The 20,084-nt window shown below is 39.0% G+C and overlaps 4 protein-coding genes across 4 annotated transcripts; 1 reads left to right on the plus strand and 3 right to left on the minus strand.

The window, feature by feature from the left end:
* On the minus strand, nucleotides 1-4,625 carry LOC141622392 (putative late blight resistance protein homolog R1B-14). The gene is made up of 4 exons (XM_074438429.1): nucleotides 4,114-4,625; nucleotides 2,896-3,376; nucleotides 1,586-2,626; nucleotides 1-825 (listed from the first exon to the last, which is right to left on the minus strand). Exons 1-4 carry the CDS (start codon nucleotides 4,528-4,530, stop codon nucleotides 164-166), a joined length of 2,601 nt encoding a protein of 866 aa, XP_074294530.1. The 5' UTR covers nucleotides 4,531-4,625; the 3' UTR covers nucleotides 1-163.
* Nucleotides 4,626-5,362: 737 nt separating this feature from the next.
* Nucleotides 5,363-10,982, plus strand: LOC141622393 (putative late blight resistance protein homolog R1A-4). The gene is made up of 3 exons (XM_074438430.1): nucleotides 5,363-5,627; nucleotides 5,841-9,489; nucleotides 9,602-10,982. Exons 1-3 carry the CDS (start codon nucleotides 5,486-5,488, stop codon nucleotides 10,821-10,823), a joined length of 5,013 nt encoding a protein of 1,670 aa, XP_074294531.1. The 5' UTR covers nucleotides 5,363-5,485; the 3' UTR covers nucleotides 10,824-10,982.
* A 154-nt stretch (nucleotides 10,983-11,136) lies between these two features.
* On the minus strand, nucleotides 11,137-12,334 carry LOC141622394 (BURP domain protein USPL1-like). The gene is made up of 2 exons (XM_074438431.1): nucleotides 12,225-12,334; nucleotides 11,137-12,134 (listed from the first exon to the last, which is right to left on the minus strand). Exons 1-2 carry the CDS (start codon nucleotides 12,276-12,278, stop codon nucleotides 11,343-11,345), a joined length of 846 nt encoding a protein of 281 aa, XP_074294532.1. The 5' UTR covers nucleotides 12,279-12,334; the 3' UTR covers nucleotides 11,137-11,342.
* A 2,853-nt stretch (nucleotides 12,335-15,187) lies between these two features.
* LOC141620932 (uncharacterized) lies at nucleotides 15,188-20,050 on the minus strand. Its single transcript, XM_074437675.1, has 5 exons — nucleotides 19,962-20,050; nucleotides 19,606-19,747; nucleotides 17,241-19,358; nucleotides 16,110-16,306; nucleotides 15,188-15,992 (listed from the first exon to the last, which is right to left on the minus strand). Exons 1-5 carry the CDS (start codon nucleotides 20,048-20,050, stop codon nucleotides 15,188-15,190), a joined length of 3,351 nt encoding a protein of 1,116 aa, XP_074293776.1.
* Nucleotides 20,051-20,084: the final 34 nt, after the last annotated feature.

Here is a 20,084-nt window from a genome sequence, read left to right on the forward strand (position 1 = left end):
TTATTACGAGGCGCTTCTGAAGGACTTAAATTGCATAGAAGTATAGAGCTGACATGTTTGATCCGAAGAAAAAATCCAAATTGCAACTGGAAAGTTAAACAACTTTCACAACTAAACTAATCCGACTTGACATGTTTCAAATTATTAAGCATAAACCACCAATTTAAGGAAAAACATAGAGTTTAAACAAAACTTCTTGTTTCTGTTCAAGTTTAATCCGTTGAATTTCTTTGCCGGAAGCAGCGACAGTAGGATTGTTGCAGTGAAGATCAAGTTTCTGAAGGTTTGGCAAGGTTCCCAGGTTAGTTGGCAAGCCTTTCAATGCGTCACAGTATCTGAGAGTGATTGTTCTAAGTGCTGGGAAGTCATCCGTATCAGCATCCCAGACCTCCAAGTCTGTGCCCTCTACATGGAACACCTCCAGACAGAGAAACCCTTCCTTTTTGGGCTTCCAATACTTTCCAATAAAAGCACTGTCTTTAAGTTTAAGGACTACAAGATTAGGTAGTGTTTCAAGAGTGTTCATATGCTTTTGCCAATCCAGGTGGGTCTTTGTCAGAGTCAATTGCCTTATGCTTCGAGGATAACACGTTTGGGTTAATGGAGAAGGTGAAAGTTCGGTTGATTCATTCTTAATCTTTAAAATCTCGAGATAGCTCAAGGTCGAGAACCCATCGAATGCAGCTACTCCTCCCTGGATGCCTGGCAGTTTTCGTAGATCGCCATGGATGCCCAACTTCTTGACTCTCGGAATTGTGGCCAACAATTCTGCTGTACAGGTTTCCGGGGATACTACAGTGAGCGTCCTGATAGGAGAAGTGGTACCTGACAGGGCAGAGAGACGACATCATATACAATATATAATACATTTCCAATGGAAACTATACTTTTTGCTTTTTAACATGTACTCCTTCAATACCAGACCAATGGTAACACTTACCTAATACGGCCGTATCACACCAATGGTGACATATTATAAATGGGCTGTTTTTTCCCAATAATGCCCTTATATCCTTCTTATATTTACACAAATGCCAAGTAGTGGGTCTCTCACCAACCCAACATTAATCCTTATTATATTCAGCTTACTTTCCATATTTGCCCTTGCTTTTACCATTTTTTCTTAAAAACCCCCATTTTTTACCATGTTACCATTGGTCAGGTATGGAGGGAGTATTAGACTCCACTAGATCCGGCAATTGCGATACTCGAGTCAGGTATGAGTCGTGACGATGTATGGCATTTCGGGTTAGGTCGTTTCGTATCCACAATGCAAATACTTGTGATATACTCCCTCCGTTCAACTCTACCTCGCATGTTTGCTTTTTGCACGCGTATTAAAGAGCGGATTAAAAATACTATAAAAAGTACCTATGGAAAGAGAATGGCGGGGTTAAAAATGTTAAAAAAATATAAAGGTGGAGTTTTATGGTGGATTAGTGTGGGGTATGGATGACATTTTTTGTAAATATGGAGTGTGAATAAGGATAATTTGATCATTTTCTTGGCCTAAAAAGGAAACATGTAAAGTGGAGTTGAATGGACGAAAAAAGAATACAAGTAAATTGATCCAAAAATATATTACCTTGCCGAAGTTTTGTCAAAGGGAATGAAAAACGAAGTGGCACGTTAGTTTGCAAATGTCGTAGCTGGTACATGTCCCATATATTAGCACCTATTTCAAGATCATTTCCCTTGTTCACTTTGACAATAAGAACCTGCATCTTCGAAAGCTTGCTCACATCAGAAGATAGAACATCGAAATCAATGTACATAGCCACATACCTCAGGTGAACCAGTTTAGGTAAGAGTTTTGGAAAACGCTGCAATAAAATCGATGTCACATCCAAGACCCTTAGAAGCTGAAATGCGCCAGGGAAGTTTCTGATAACCAAAACCGGCAAGACAGCTTCCGGGCCCAATGACAAGAATGATCGGACCCGGGCACCTGAAGCTTTTAATGCTAGGTACTCTAAGACACCATTGTGGATTGAAAGACGACGATAGGTGTCCCAGTCGCGGGAACACCTATTAAAGTGATCTAGATCCCGAATTTGGTTAAACAAGTTCTCCTGTCGGGATTCTTTGATGCATAAATCATGGAGGACATCATGGACCCTGCAAAGTTTAATCTTGTTGGTACAATCTGTCTTTTCAACCATTACTAGATTCCGGTCAACAAGCTCTTGGAGATACTTTGAAGCTTGTTCCTCTAATTCAATTCCCTCTTCGGGAATCACCAATCCCTCGGCAATCCACAGGGAATTTAACTTGGAAACTGGAACCTGGAAGCTTTGAGGGAAAATACCGAAGTAGAGGAAACACGCTCGTAGGTGATACGGTAAATTGTCATAGCTTAGGCGGACTATCTCCCTACATTTGTCTTCCTGAGCTATGTTTTCAGTCACCCTCTTTGAGATATCTTCCCACCATCTCTTCTCAGTTCGAGATTGCAGGAGAATACCGGCGATGATTACTATAGCTAGTGGAAGTCCACCACATTTCTCGGCTATTTCTTGCCCAAGAACCCTGAGATGGTCAGGGCACTTCTGCTTCCGAAAAACTCTCTTCTCCAGGAGCTCGAAACTCTTTGTTTCGTCTAGTAGCTTTAGTGGAAAGGGTTTACCTGCACGCAATGAATTGCAAAAATGAGGGTACTGAAAGACAATACTGAATTAATACGTAGTACGTAATATAGGAATATTTATAATAGTTGGGCTTCAACCATCATCTTAAGGTTTTGGTTGAGATGGTTCATCTATCATGGTATCAGAGCCAGTGTGACCGAAGGTTCACCTTAAGGTTTTGGTTGAGATGGTTCATCTATTAGTACGAGTATCACTTAAGCACTTTTCATCATCAAAAACATTTTAACATTAGCTCAATCTAGTTTACCTTCTTGGGCAAGGAAGGCAAGTGAATTCTCTCGCGTTGTAACCAGTATCCGCAGGTTGCTGTTCTCTCTGGGAAAGGCATTTTGCAGCTCATTCCACGCTTTATCAGTCCAGATATCGTCTAAGGCAATTAGACAATGCTTTTCTGCAAGATGTTCTCGGACTTTTTCTGAAAGCTCATCCTCGGTTATGTTATTTGGGTCAATCAAGGATCCATCACCAACCTTGTGCCAGATGGTGCGGAGCACTTCCCGTCTGCTGTATTGCTGTGAAACACGAACCCAGACCCGATACATGAACTTCAACTCGATATGAGGATCAGTGAATACTTTGTTAGCCAGTGTTGTCTTTCCAAGTCCAGGCATTCCAGCAATGGCCACAACCTTTCTCTCATCAGAATCTCTAGTCAGCTGGTCAATCAAATCTACTGTCTCCTCGTCGAGGCCAACTACTTGATCGCCTTGTGCCATGCCCAAAACTCCCTTCACGGTCAGTTAATTGTATTAGCCTTGTGTAAGACCATTCTATATAATAGGAATATTTATAATAGTTGGACCTCAACCATCACCTTAAGATTTTGATTGAGATGGTTCATCTATCATGGTATCAGAGCCAATGTGACCGAAGGTCACTGGTTCAAATCCTGGCAACCTCAAAACCCCTCAAAAACTCGAAGTGGAAACCCAGCACACGGTATGGGGGAGCCGGTGCATAACTAACCACTCTTCAAGCCCAACGGGCATTTGAGTGAGGGAGTGCATAACTAACCACTCTTCAAGCCCAACGGGCATTTGAGTGAGGGAGCGTAATAGGAATATTTATAATAGTTGGGCCTCAACCATCACCTTAAGGTTTTGGTTAAGATGGTTCATCTATCACTATATATATACAGCCAAGTCATTATATACAACATGAAATTGGTTCTTTCATCCTTGCATTGCAAGTGTACAATGATTTTAGGCAGCAATGAGGATCATTTGTCCCATTTTGTGGCCCATTCTGTGTCCCAGTTCATACACATTACTTGTTCAAAATGAAAAATATACAAGAAATATGCTAATGTGTTGATGTGTCAATATGTGTATGGTGTGGGACATAGAATGGGACAAATGATAGGTTTTACGAGTTTTATCTCCCTAATGATCGAATTTATGATCCAAGTTAAATCTCAAATCTGGACAGTGCAAACCGAAAACTAAAGAAACGAAAAGAGTGTTACCGTCGATCCAGAAGCTAATCTCCGGGTGCTGTCGAGACGTTGCAATGTCTGAATAACATGGACTTGGTCGTCCTTAATCCTCTTGATTTTATCCTTGATGCTTTTGAAGTCTTCGGCGACATTGTGCAGCTTTTTGAACTCCCATAGTCTCTCCAATGTACCCTTACCATACTTGAGGATAACGTAGGTTTCGATAGCGTCCTCGGCCTCGTACGTTACGTCCCTCATCCGTGCAGCAAGGTTGGCCATGCTGGCAGAGTCGCGCCATCCAGTTGCATCGTGGAGGAACGCTTTGAATCCATTAATGCCCTCGTAAATGACTTGAAAATCATCCTTAACACCACTTATTAAGTTGTAGTTATAAGCTACTAAGTCCTTGGCTAACCCAAGGAAAACCCCAACAGCTGCATCCGCCATACCTATAAGTCTATAACTCAAATATAAGTACACTCTTACAAAACAGTTTTCGCTATATATTTTGGACTGAAACTAACTGAACTGAAGTAACGTATAAAAATAAGTGAATTAAAGCGAACTGAAATTAAGTTCAAAAGAATCGAAACTTTATCACCTTTACCTCGGTAGGGTAGCTAGATGACAAAAAGGCACAGGAGTATACACATGCCTGTGTCAAGTGTGAAGTGCGTAATTAATGGGACTTTAAATCAAAGATAATGTAAAATAGACAAAACCACGAGAATCCAATATGAATTACTCCAAAAACCATCGAATACATCCTCGTACACTTAACCATTAGCACCTACTTCGAGATTTATGTCATGATTAAAGTATTAAACTGTAGTACACTTACTGTATGCATATATAGAAAACTTTGTGTGTTGGAGGAGTGTCCTCCTTATATCTAAAGGCAATCCACCAAACCGAATATTATAAAGGCAAGGCCACAGGCCAGTATATATAATACTAGTATATACTCTGTATAATCTATTGTAACAATAACTCGGTGTTAACATTAGATTTACCAAATCTTAGGCAATTTCAGACTTCTGCACAGTTTCAGTCACACTCACACTTGGTAATTGGTACGGAGTAGTAATTTTTTAGTCCACAGTTGTAAATCTCGTTGTCTGATGTCTGTGATTTACTGATTTTTCTATGTTTAAATTCAAATATACCCAAGTTTTATTCATTATTCTAACAGCTTTTCATACTTCTATTAACTTGCATTTCCAACACCATATTGTAATACACAAATTAACTACATATTATTAACAAGCGTTAATAATAGCTTATTGGACATATATCAACAGTGTTACTACTATTTACTAGTCGATTGATATCAGTACACATCCTCAATCACTGCAATAGCGTAATGTATTACTGTGATTAGTGTCGATTTTTTCAAGGTTGAATGATGGCGGTCAACGAAGAAGAACACGCTAAAGAGACCGCTGCTGCTTCTCGCATTTTCTGGAAGGTGTGCATTGCTCTAGCATTCTGCATCGCCTGGTATTCTCGAGCAGGAATTTTTCGATGTTTAAATCGGATTAAAGGTACTAATTTTCAATTAGCATCATTATTTAGCATCATTATCAAGTACTGATTGCATTTCAGCTGAAAAAAATTTACATGATCGGTCAGTTTGAAATGTGGGCCCTTTACACCTACCAAGGGTTCTGGTCGGGTCAGGTTGGGTCGAGTTTCCTTTTTTGACTTATTAGAATATCGAATGCTGTATCAATCTTTTCTGTATCTACTTTCTGCAGGCATTCTATGTAAATGTTCCGTGTATAAATGGCTTATCACATGGAACTGTTTTAGTGTTGGAAGAGACGATAACCAAAAGGGTTATTACGAGAAACTTCTTGAGGACTTAAATTGCATAGAACCCGAGTTTGAGAATTCGATTCCAAGTTTCATGAACAAAATCCAAATGTTGAAACTTCAAGTCAGGTACATTTTGCCATATGTAGCATCTGGCTTAGTCACAGTGGATCAGCGGTATGATAAAGTAAAAAGCCGTCTTAGATCAGGAGTTTCTGCAGAATGCTTGGATGAATTTGTTACTCGGATGTTGGAACAGACGCTGCACATTAAAGCAGATGCGACACATTTTTACTGCAGTGCTTCTGTAAGTGAATATGACTGTCGTAAATGCGCTGATTGTGTCCTGGACAATCTACAGTATGTTCAGAGCCTAGATATGGATGTACCTTTTGCTACGAAGGAACCTGTCAAAGATATTTATGAAAGGCTAAGGTTTTTGATAACTTTTCGTATGTTGGTGGAGAAATGGAGATTTATTGAGGTTTGCACCGAGACAAAGCTAACTGACATTTATAAAGAGACGGATTCTTTGATTCGGGAAACTGCATACCTGTTCAGATCATTTACAGTGGAGAATATAGACGCGAGGGAAGCTAAAGCAGTAGATCTTGAATTTACTGATATAAATCAGAAGACAAATGATTGTCAGCTCCAAGCAAAGTCGGTCTACTTCGGAATTATTATGGAGGTTTTGGGCTTAAGTCTACCAGATACTACTTGTCCTGTGAAGTGTGAAGCTCTCTGTGGTTTCATTGTCTCCCTACAAAAGAATCTGCGAGAAATATCAAAGTATCATTTCTCAGATTCAAAAGAGCATGACATTAAAGAATTGTTATTGGAGATGGATTTCGTCAAATCTATTGTCACGCCGCCTCCTGAGGAAGCGTTTGTTGAACAGGGAAAACTGAATGCCATTTCAACTCATATTGATGCCTTGTCCCATGAAGCTGAATCTGTTATTTATTCTTTTGTAACGGAGTTAGAAAATCTGGACAACAATGAAGCGATGACATTAAAGGTGAAGGATCTTGCCGAAAGGGTTAAGTTGGCAAGACTAGAAGTTGGAGACATTTGGTTATCTGTTGATGACTTCTTGAAATGTTTCCGGACTCTACTCACTGAAGAGATTTGGTTTGAGTTTGGGTTTCTGCGAACGCTTCTCAGATGCACAGAAAGATGGAGCATAAACCATCCTTTACTGGACACTATCAAAGTCAATACTGAAAATGTGATCTGCAAGTCATGGTGGGAACTTCGGCGGTTTAAGTTCAGAAAGTTTAGAATTGAAAAAGGAGACGAGGAACTTGAATCCATCCGATCTTGTCTACTGAAAAATATTACAGTCAATAATGTCGCTGTTAAAGAAGTGTGCGTAATGATCAAGGTTTTAAAACCTTCAACACTGTTTAGTCCAATGAGCAAAACTCTGGGGTTGGGATTTGCTGATGCTCTATCGAGTAATGTAAAGAATCTGCAGTGCTGTAATCCAGACTCATTTTCTGAGATGGGGGGTCAACTTGATGATGCGATATCGTTTTTGGGACTTCTACATGAAATAACTGCAATGCTGTGGGTTAATGACAAAAGCCGAAATGATCTCTTGACTCATCTGGAAGATTTGACTGAGAGGGCTGCATGTCTATCTTACATACATTTGATGAGCGGAGCAGATCAAACAACGTCTCTTAATCAGATGCTGTTACATAATGAGAAACCGGAACTTGGAAAAATCTTTGTTAAATTCATTGATGTTCCAATTTGGGGACTGACAGACTTTAAACAACGGAAGGATGAAGTTATGCTTCAGGCTATCCGGTTTCTGATAAGTAACTTGACGGAGCTACTAAATTCTGAATCTGTTGAATTAGATTTCACAGAAAAACAAGTTAACAGTTTGGAGTCAGGGCTCAATATTATGAGATGTACTCTTACTGATCCGCTTTTGCTGTATTACGAGCAAGAGGAATTAGACGATCTCCTCAAGGAAATTGGAACGGGGATCTGTGAATTAGGAACAATGTTTTGCTACTTATCTGCCAAAATATGCAGAGAAGACATTCATTGTAGTCTGGTGGAAAAAGTCGACTGCTTGAAGAAGTCGGTCAGTAGAGCTTATATGAAGTACTGTAAACTGTCGTCGTCCAAGCTACCTGTCTCTGAATTGGGATTTTTGGAGAGTCTTCTAGCAAATCTGACGAAATTGAAGGATGGTAAATCAGACTACGCGGCGACTACTATGCAGCAAATTGAAGCACTTCATGATGAATTAACCATATGCAATTCATTTCTTGAACAAGAGAAATTGAAAGGCCTTAAAAAGCAGATTCTGAACGTAGCTCGCAAAGTTGAATATGTCATAGACACGTTTGAGGAGCTACCGGAATGGTATTTCAGAATGCGTCTAGCTGATGTCACAGAAGAGCTTCAGTTGATCAAAGAAGAGACTTCCAAGACAAAGTCCTTCCAGAATGTAATAGTGACGTCTGAAGTGGGCGAATCAGAAGAACCTCAAGTCCCAGTGACTATGAAAGAAGCTGGTAAAGCAAAAGACGGTGAAGTCATAGGTTTTGAGGACGAGGAAGAAAAACTGATAAAACGACTGTGCACAGGGCCACGGCCATTGGAAATCAACTCCATCGTTGGCATGCCTGGTTCGGGAAAAACAACTCTAGCCATGAAAGTGTATGAAGGTATTGCTTCATCTTTCGCTACTCACGCTTGGTGCTATGTTTCTCAAAATTATGAAAAGAAAATGTTACTCCAACACATTCTACGGCAAATAGTTGGCCCTAGTAGTAAACTCGATGAATTGAGAACCGAGGATTTAGCTCTAAAGCTGTATCAATGTCTACTAAAAACGAAAAATTACCTAATTGTCCTGGACGATATATGGGATATTGAAGCATGGAATTCGTTGAAGAGCTGTTTTCCACCTAGCAACAATGGTAGTAGAATCTTGTTGACAAGCCGGTTCATACCCATTGGCTCGCAACTTAGTGGTGATGGCGCATGTCTTGAACTCCAACCGCTTGTCATAGAGAAAAGCTGGCATTTGTTGGAGAAGAAGGTATTTGGTGAGAGGAGCTGTCCTCAGCATTTACGTGAAGTCGGACAGAAAATCTCGAAAAAATGTGCAGGACTGCCGCTTTCAATTGTAGTCATAGCTGGAGTCCTTCAGAATATAGAAGAAAATGAAGATAAATGGAGGGAAGTTGAAGAGGGTCTGGTTTCCTTTGTTAAAAACCAAGACGGTATTCTAGATAAACTCGAGCTTAGTTACAACCATTTATCAGTCCGGATGAAACAGTGTTTCCTTTACTGTGGTGCATTCTTGAGAGGAAAAGAGATTCCTAGGTCGAGATTGGCGAGACTGTGGGCTGCAGAAAGATTTATAGATGAAACTGATCAGCAACGTAGTCTGGACGATGCAGCAGAGCGTTGCCTGAGGGACCTGGTGAACAGAAGCTTGCTAAAGGTCTCAAAAACAGGTTCAAGTAATCAAATTCAAAACTGTAGAATGCACGACTTGCTACGAGATTTCTGTTTACTAAAAGCGGAAGAGGAGACGTTTCTACATATAGTACACAGGTATATATAATAAGCTTTTGTTAAAAACATTTTTCATCACTTACTTTCTGTTTGCTTTAGAATCGCATGTTGGCATGTAATTATGCTAACCCGACATGTATTTTGTTTACAGATGGGATTCTTTACCAAGCTGGCACCGGCGCTTATGTTTTCGTCGCCCAATCCTGTTTAATAAGTTTAGGGAAACCTTGGCGCACACAGCACCCACCCGTACTTTGATGTTCAATCCGTATTTGGTTGAAATCGCTTCCATCATCATTGTGGTATATGATATTTCTAATTTCGAGAAGTTCAAATTACTCAAAGTGTTGGACATGGAATGCATTGATATGGGTAACACACTTCCTGAGAGTATTACGCGGCTTATTTTGCTGAGATATTTGGCAGTACGCGGTAGGATGGAGCATATCCCTCCTTCCATAGGTGAGCTAGTGAACCTTGAAACACTCATTTTCAAAGAGACGACAGGGAAACTAATTCATGTTCCCGAAACTATCTTTGATTTGAGGAAGTTAAGGCATTTGCTGATACACGACCACGCGAGTGTAGTAAACAATGAGAACTCTGATTCATTAGATTGTCTACAAAGCCTTGCCACTCCAGCTTTATGCAACTGTGACATATGTGACGCGACCATTGCCCGTCTGCCAAATCTTCAAAAGCTAAGGTGCATTTTTCGCGAATGTTGGGATGAGTCTGTCAATGTATTCCCTGACCTAAGCAGTCTCAGTCATCTAGAAAATTTAAAGGTGATCTACTCGGGTGACCCTCAATATCCGTGCCAGTTCAGCTTCCCCTCGACTTTGAAAAAGTTAACCCTGTCCAAGTTCCAGCTTCCCTGGTCTGAAATAGAGACAATCGCAGCATTATTGCCTGAACTCGAGACTCTCAAACTGAAAGACGAATGTTTCAAGGGGCAGAAATGGGTCACGGATGTGGAGTTCCCGAATCTCAAGTATATGAGCTTGGAGGACCTTGATATCGAAGAATGGGAGACATCAGAGGATTGCTTTCCCTGTCTTGAGCGGTTAGTTGTCCAAAATTGCAGTAAGCTGAAAGCGATCCCAACTGATTTCAGCCAAGTTGAGACATTGGTTAGCATTCAAGTCAACTGGTGCAACCTTACAGTTGCAGAGTCAGTAGAGGAAATCGCGAAAGGCCAGAGGAATTCAGGGAATGCGCAGTTCAAAACCAAAACTAGCTGCATTGAGCTCGATTCATCTGATGTTGTGTCCGACAGCTCAGACCATCCCCGGTTTGAACCCGAGGTGTATAAACAGTTTATAGACGTATGTCGTGATCCATTTGGAGTTGCCTCTAACATGGGTGCATAACTGAGTTTTTTTTTTTTTCTTCTTTTTTTTATGACGAGGTGGTTGAATCCCCCGGGCCACCACATGGACCATGTAAGCCACCCTCTTTGGGGGCTGCAGTGGCCAAGTGCTCATCGCCCCAGCTAGTAGTCCTTATTTTGAAGATTTTGTTACTTTTTATGTCAAACTTAGTTTTATGAGCCTTCAATTTTGAGGATTTTCGAGTTATTTTCTTTTGTTAAATTTGCCTGACGAAGAAAAGATGTTGGTCTCTACCATGAATTCACAAATAAACAAGAAAGTGGCCAAGCAATATATGAGACCAAAAGCAAAATGCCTTGGAAATGCGAAATCTTATCTCATTTCCTTATACAGGGTAATATTTGACTCCTTCTACGCTTATAAGTCGGAGATAGTTGTCTTAAAGCAGATCTATTACATTATAATTTCACAATTGATGGCTTCATGATAGAGCTGTTATTATTAGTCTGGTTTTATCAATGAGACCGTCTGATATAACAATTTGTGATAAAAATAATCTCATATTTGTGGTGAACCTTGATCACCTGAGATTATTCCAACCCAAACAACATTATCAGTGGGAAAGAAATGGCAAACCGGGATAGTACCCGGTTTGATTCCGTAAGCTTTAAGAAACGGTTGATCCGGGCTCCATTCGGATGTATCCATATGACAAGTGGCTACTGCTTCCATTTCACTGCCTGTTTCTTCACTTCTTAACTTCACCTTAAACACTTGATTATCACCCACAAAGTAATGGCATATGTACACCAAATACGGGTACCTTGTCGTATGACAAGCGATCATTTTAGGGGCGTATACCCGTCTTGGAGCTTCGAGAACCGTATAATTCTGCAAATAGTTACCCGATTGCGCTACTGCTTGTTGGGTACTTAGAGGCTTATATTTCATAGTCCCAAAAGTTTTATGCACAAAGGATAACATTGACTCTAAGGAAGTGGCACAATACTTGGTCTCACCTTTGAGTGGTGGGGTCTCACATTGTTTTAATGTTGTTTCTATTGTTTTGGCCTCGGGAGAATCCCGAGGCCAACCAAAAACATCGAGAATAAATGGGAGTTTGGAAAGTGAAAAGGGTATTAAATCCGCGATTTCTCTAGGGAGAAAACGCGGAGAAGTAGAAGGGTTGATGGCAAGTTGGTAAATTGGGATGATATTTCCCGGATGGAGGTCTTTGAAGGTGAAAAAGACGAGTTGCGGGTGGTCGACATGGTCGGCGGCGACAGATGGTGGATGGTTTTGGATATGGTTCTCCTTTGAAGGTGTTGCTTCCATTGCATTGCAATTCATCTGCGAAAATTAAATGAAATTTTGAGCTAAAGCATTGCCAAAAAAAAAAAAAAAGGTTGGAGAATATTTCAGATGATCATTTCCCTATACCATTGAGAGAAGCAAGGAGATGGCCAACATCCAAGGAACAAATTTTGAATGCATTTTGAGGTGCTATTTGAGTAGCTTGGTTAGATGAGAGGAGCAAGTAGAGGGGCACATATATACCGAGTACATTAAGTAATACAATTGGTCTTTTTTAAGGCGGATATATCCGACTTCCGAGTAGCCTGGTTATATATATCTTAAGTGTAGAACGTGTCAAATACTGGCCATATAATATTTGAGCTGAATTGAACTTGAGACGAAAAATGTTCAATTCAGCTCAAATATTATAAGTTCAGTGTAAAAAATGTTTAGTACTTTAAGTTCAATTTAAATCAAGTTTAATTTAGAAAAACTAAAATTTTAATAAGCTCAGTTTAAAAAAGTTAAATTCAAAAAAATAGATCGTAATGCCTAATTGACCATATGTAAATTATACATCTGATTTACTTCCTTTTTGTTTTTCCTAATTAACCTAAGCTAGACAACTCCAATTGTACCCATTTATACTAACATCAAAACATTTTTTTTTGTAAAGAAACACATTAGCATCACTTATACTTGTAAATAAACCTGATAAAACTAACCCGATCCGAATAACTCAACCTAATAAGGCTGACCCGAGACCCAAAAATGACCCGGCCTGAAAGTCACCCGACCCAATGTAACCCGATTGAAATGACCCGATTGCCCGAAATAAATCAATTAAGTCAAAATCATTACCCAAAATGACCCGATTTGAAATGACACGATAAATTGTGGACCCGAAAATGACCCGACTCAATACAGTCTCATTCAAACCCGGCCCAAATAACCCATTTACCAGGTCTACACGTAAATAGGTCTACAATAACATTACCATCTTTTAAGCTATACGACATATCATATATAGGAAGTACTAGGCCAAGCCAAATTAATTATCCACTTTGATACCCAATTATTTGGACGCGCATTCTCGAGTATTCTTTTGTCCGCTTTTAATTAAGTCTAATACGATTTTATTTTTAAACACCTTCTCAAAATACACCGCACTATTTTAAGCTGACAAACATTATATTTAAGGCATATCGCTCTTACATTTACTGATGTGGGACTTGGATAAGGGTTATTTATCACAAGCATTAATACGCAGACAAAATCTATTGTGACAAATAACTAATTTGGGAACGAAAAGTAAGAAAATTAAATAATGTTGATTGGGAAAATTATTGGCTCCTTTTATACTGTCCACTACTTATAGGCCCATAGCAATTATTGTTTGGATATTGATCAAGATGGCAAATCTATACCACAAATCCACAATAATAAATCTTGCATCCGAATTAAATTTTAAAACGCACTACAAGATAGTGGTAATAAAGAGAAAAGTTTTTGCATTATTTAGCCAAATTTTCATGTAATTTGGTATATATCTGATCCATCTTAAAATTTAAAACGCAAAACTCATCTTAAACAAGAATGTGTGATACCCCAAATTCTTACACTTATTTAACACGAACATATCCATATTAAACGATAAAACAAGTTAAATATGTGGATGAGACACAAAGCAAAATGTCTGAGGATTGATAAATTTTGTCTCATCCACTTATATAAGAGTATTTGACACGTTTTACACTTAAGATTAATATGACTATCTTAAAAAAGATCACTGAATTTTCATAATTTTGATTATTTTTTTAAAAGGTTATTATATAGATAAAATATTAAGTTTTAAATTATGAAGGATTAAAACTACTAAAATTTCTCAAATCAACACCACTAAACTTGCTAGTAGTTTGAAGTTGTACTACTGAAAACCACATAAACATGAATATAATGAAAACAATATCGAAGTATTTACCCCTAAATTGATGGTACTTGGTTTCCAAATCAAGCAAGGATGCTACTTTGCCAAAAGTAGCATGTACAAAGTTGTTTAAGGAGCGCCCACCTTGGAAAGTACACCATAGAAAGCTTTGATCGAATACTACTCCGGACTCCCTCTAATTCTTTAAAATGGCTCTCATTTTTTATGGTCCTCGGGAAATCCACAGTCGCTATTTTCGGTTCGCATTGAGTAAACCCTCGGTTATATATAATAGCCTCCGTGCAGAAATGATGATCTTCATGGAAGCCATTAACATGAATTATGCAAGCTTGATTAGAAGTGTAGAAAGACAAAGTAAATGTTTGAGAGAATGATGTAAATAAACTGAGAAAAATTGTATTATGAAAACTTAAGTTACAAACTATTATGTACAGGTATTTATATACAAGTAAGCTAACAAACTCTAACAAACAAATCTAGATATTTATTTTTGTAAGTTGACTAAAAGCTGTTGACTGTAACTGAATTCTGTTATGATGACTCATCAATGACTCATCATCATAACAGTTTATGACAGGCTGTCATTAGTCCCTGGAACCTTCCAGAACAGTCTATGATGGAAGCAGTAGGATAGGGAAGAAGATGATGCAGCTGAATGATGTAGGGTGTGATGCTCTTGCTGATCATATCTCCAATACCCCCCTTTCAAGTTGGACTTGGTGGGACTGCAACAAGTCCCAACTTGTGAGTGAAATACGTGTGCTGTGCTTCACCAAGTCCTTTGGTCATTACGTCTGCAATCTGAGAGGTTGTACCCACATGCTTTGTCTGTATTAAACCATCAGCGATCCTTTCCCGTATATAATGACAGTCCAGTTTCAAATGTTTGGTACGTTCATGAAATACCGGGTTCTCAAAATATCTTTGAGCGACTTTGTTATCACAAAGAAAGGGTAATTGGAAGTGGTGCGAAAATGTTGAAGTTATGCAAAAACTCTCTATCCATACTAGCTCACCGGAAGTCCGCTCATGCTTCAGTATTCGACTCAAAGAGGACTTGCTCACGTATTTTGTTTTTCGTTTTCCGAGAAATGAGGAAGACCCTAAGTAGACACAATAGCCTGTAAGTGATCTCCCACTAAACGCACAAGTTCCCCAATCAACCATCACAATAACTAGTTAATACAGTGTGCATCGAGGAATAGAACAGGCCATAATGCAAGGTATGCTTCAAGTATTTAACCAAGTGAAGAGTCTGCATATGTGGTAATCTTGGTGCACTAAGGAATTGACTTAATTGTTGAACAGAGTAAGAGATATCTGGTCTAGTTAGGTTTAGATAGAGTAATCTCCCAACCAACCGTCTATAGTCTTCTGGATTGCTCAATAAATCACCCTCATCTATTGAAAGTTTTATGCCCCTTGGAAAAGGAAAAGGAACTGTTTTGCAATTAATCATTTGTGTATCAGTAAGTATATCTGAAATATACTTTCTTTGGTTAAGAAGAATCCCAGATTGTGACCGGGACACTTCAATCCCAAGAAAATACCTTAGAAACCCCAAATCTTTGATAGTGAAAGCTTGATCCAGAAGTGTTTTGAGATGGCTAATACCTGATTCATCATTGCCAGTAATGAGCAAATCATCTACATAGACTAAAACAGCCATAAATTCTCCCTGCTTCCCATTTTTAAGAAATAAGGAATAGTCTTCTGTGGATTGTTCAAAACCCTGTTGCTTAAGAAACTTGGTGAGTTCTAAATTCCACTGTCTAGAGGCTTGTTTAAGGCCATAAAGAGATCTTTTGAGTAAACATACTTGGTGAGGTTGATGTTTAGAATATCCTTGTGGAACCTCCATGTATACCTCCTCATCAAGGAAGCCGTGTAAGAAGGCGTTATTGATATCAAGTTGATGCAAATGCCATCCCTTGATAGCAGCAATAGCAATGAGAGTTCTTACACTAGTAAACTTAGCAACGGACTCAAGGTGTGTTTGTAATCTTTGCCTTCAATCTGATTGTAACCTTTGGCGACCAGGCGAGCTTTGTACCTCTCAACAAAGGCCATCCGGTTTGAACTTGACTTTGTACACCCATTTTGCTCCAATGGCTTTCTTCCCTGGGGGTAAAGTAGTTAATATCCAAGTGTGATTGTCTTCTAATGCTTGTAACTCTTTGTTCATGGCTTCCTGCCAATTTGGATCATCCTTTGCTTGAGCATATGAAGATGGTTCATAAACTCCCATAACAAAGACATTGAGGGATGCTATATACTCCTGAGAATAACTGGAAAGATCATTTTGGTGCGAATGAGAAAAGAAAGAGAAGAAGTAGAGGTGGAATCCTTAGAAGGTGGGACTGCTTCAATCTGGACAAACAAAGTCCTGTAGACCAGGTGGTGGCCTCCTAACCCCTGGGCCGTCCTCTTGAGAGGAACTTGGTCTCAAGTAGAAGGAATAGAAGGAGAAGAAGAAATGGTATCGTTCCTGGGAACTGGCAAAGATGTGGTGAAATAGTAGGAGAAATGTGTAGGGAAGATGTATTATTGGAATTAATTGTATTATTTGAGATGTTAGTAGTAATATGTGGAGAAGTATTATTTGTACTAGTATTATTTGAACTATTAGGATTAATATGTGAAGGAGTATCGGTATGAAAATGTAAGGGATCATCTCAAAAACTTGTTATTGTTTGGCAAAAAGGAACAGGAGGTGATTCAACTGTTTTGTGAGAATCATCTTTGAATGGAAACATGTCTTCTTTGAATATAACATCCCTACTTAGGATAATTTTGTGAGATTCAAGATCATATAATTTGTAGCCTTTCTGAGCAAAAGGATACCCTAAGTGAATGCATTTTCTTGCCCTTGGATCCAACTTATCCCCGGTCTTAATAGCAAAGATAGCATAAACAACCTATTACCCTAAGATGCTCATAATCACTGCTTTTTTTCCAAACAATACTTCAAGAATCTTCCATTGTAAAACAGAAGATGGCATTAAATTGATCAAGTGTGTGGCGCCAATATCACTCACCCCAAAATCTTTTAGGTAAACTAGCCTGAATTCGTAAAGCCCGTGCGGATCTAAAAGGTGCTGTGTTTCCGCTCAACACGCCCATTTTGTTGAGGGTTCCCAGGTAAACTCCGTTGATGAACTATCCCATGTGCAGCTAACAAAGCACCACACTCATTCTCAACAATCTCGTACCATTGTCACTTCTAATGACTTTGACTTGGGACCAAACCGAGTGTGTACATAGGCTAAAAAATGAACTATTGTCTGAGCAACCTCGGTTTTATCCTTCAGTAAACTCGTCCATGTTACTCTAGTATGATCATCCACAATTGTGAAGAAATATGAGGCACCAGTTATAGACTTTATTCTATATGGTCCCCAGAGATCAACATGTATTAAAGCAAAAGGTGTAGTGGCAAGTGAATGACTAACTGGAAATGGTAATTTATGATGTTTAGACATAATGCAAGTATCACAATGAAAGTTTTGAGTCTTATTAATGGCAGAGTACATAGGTACATGTAGTAACTTGGATAAAGAAACATGACCCAACCTAGAGTGAGCCAAGTGTACATCTGCTTTGTGAAAAGAAGGACTAGCAGCACAAGCTGTATGAGAAGCAATGGAAGAAAAACAAGATTTGCCACAATTGGCCTTATTTTTAGTAAATCTTATTCTAAAAACTCCAGCTAACTTCTGCCCCACACAGACCTTCCTTTTAGTGGTAGGGTCCTGCAGAATACAGCCAGTGTCAGTAAAAGTGGCTTGCAACCCAGTGTCATGAAGCAACCTACCAACTGACATCAAATGATGTTTAAATTCAGGTAAGTACAGCACATTGCGTAACACCAGCTCCTCATTGAGAACAACATCTCCAACTGTCTTAACTAGTTTCACAGTACCATCAGGAAGGGTGATTTTAATAGGATTAACCAAAGATCTTATGGATTGGAAAAGATTCTGATCATATGTCATATGATCAGAAGCACCAGAGTCAAAAATCCAGGAATAACAATCAGCAGTTTCATTTTCTACTATTGCATTAACAACAGTAGTAGCAAGAGATATACCTGCAAAATTCACAGAATGTGAACTTTGAGATTGAGATCCCTTAGCATGAAACTCTGGAACATCTCCTGACTTGACAGCCTTAACAAGTTGCTTGAATATAGCCTTCATCATAGCAGGATTAACCTGTATCTCTTCATCATCAGAGTGATCTTCCTCTTCAAGTGGAGTATCACCTTCAACATTAGCTGCATATTTCTGTCCACCAGCAAAACCTCTGTTGTTTCTTTGACCAGGAAAACCATGAAGCTGATAGCAACGAGTGACAGTATGTCCATCTCTGTTGCAGTAAGTACATGTCATCTTGGGCCTCTTATTGTAGTCATCATCAGACTCAACCTTCTGATTATAGCCATTATTTGCTCCACCAGAATTATAAGCAGGTTTCTTATAGCCACTATTGTAATTTGCAGCAGCATATTCCTTCTTGTAACCATTACTGTTGTGACCAGTTTGCTTCTGAGAATTACTTCCAACAGCACCATCATTAGGATACTTCTGATGATTATGCTTTGGATAATAAGATTTGTTAGCTGCAAGAGCCATTTCTTCATTCATAGGAGCTTTGCCTTTATCACTATTGCTGATACTCTTTTGCATTTCAATTTGCTGAATGCGAAAGAAAGCCTGATTGACTGTTGGTAGTGGATCTGAAGCAAGTATCTGACTCCTGACAGTTTCATACTTCTTATCCAGTCCCATGAGAAAGTCAATTAACCTGTGTCTATTATCTCTTTCCAGAACCTTCTTAAGAAGACTGCAAGAACACTTGCTCAAAGCTCCACACTCACAATCAGGTAAACCATCCAAACTCTGCAGGTCCTCCCAGACTGACTTCAATTTGCCGAAATAATCAGCTACAGATTGATTATTCTCTTGTATGGTGTACATCACATCTTTCCTTAATTGATAAAGAAAAGGCGCATTTGCCTGACTGTATCTCTCCTTGATTTCGTCCCAAAGTTGCTTAGATGACTGAACATAGAGTAAGCTTCCTGAGATTTCTGGAATCAAGGAGTGAAGAATCCAACACATGACATTGTAATCCACTCGGATCCAGTCTTGATAAGTAGCAGCTGTCTCCGCAGGCTTAGGATACTTTCCAGTGATGAAACCTAGCTTGTTTTTGGAAATGAGCGCCATTTTCACAGCACGAGACCACTGGAGGTAATGCTTGCCATTAAAAGGTGAAGAAACCAGATTTAAACCAGATATATCACCAGGAGCAAGATATAGAGGATCCTGCATACCGATAACACCAAAGATAATAATGGAATTAGCCGCATTTCGGAATTTGCCGCCATTGTTAATCAAGCTTGAAGAATTGAAAAATCAGAAATTTGTTGTTTTTGATGATAATTTGTGAAAAGAAAGTAAAATTTGTTCGTTTTTGTTGTTGTTTGTAATGCAGAAAATTTAAAGTAATTGCAGCGGAATTGTGAAACAAATTGATAACAATTGAACAGCGAATTTGCGTACGAAAGTATACAGAAACTGCTAGGATCACTCCTTGCAGCTCTGATACCATGCAGAAATGATGATCTTCATGGAAGCCATTAACATGAATTATGCAAGCTTGATTAGAAGTGTAGAAAGACAAAGTAAATGTTTGAGAGAATGATGTAAATAAACTGAGAAAAATTGTATTATGAAAACTTAAGTTACAAACTATTATGTACAGGTATTTATATACAAGTAAGCTAACAAACTCTAACAAACAAATCTAGATATTTATTTTTGTAAGTTGACTAAAAGCTGTTGACTGTAACTGAATTCTGTTATGATGACTCATCAATGACTCATCATCATAACAGTTTATGACAGGCTGTCATTAGTCCCTGGAACCTTCCAGAACAGTCTATGATGGAAGCAGTAGGATAGGGAAGAAGATGATGCAGCTGAATGATGTAGGGTGTGATGCTCTTGCTGATCATATCTCCAATACTCCGAAACACGTATATTAGGTAT

The sequence above is a fragment of the Silene latifolia genome, chromosome X (assembly GCF_048544455.1).
Source record: "Silene latifolia isolate original U9 population chromosome X, ASM4854445v1, whole genome shotgun sequence".
NCBI classification, from domain to species: domain Eukaryota; kingdom Viridiplantae; phylum Streptophyta; class Magnoliopsida; order Caryophyllales; family Caryophyllaceae; genus Silene; species Silene latifolia.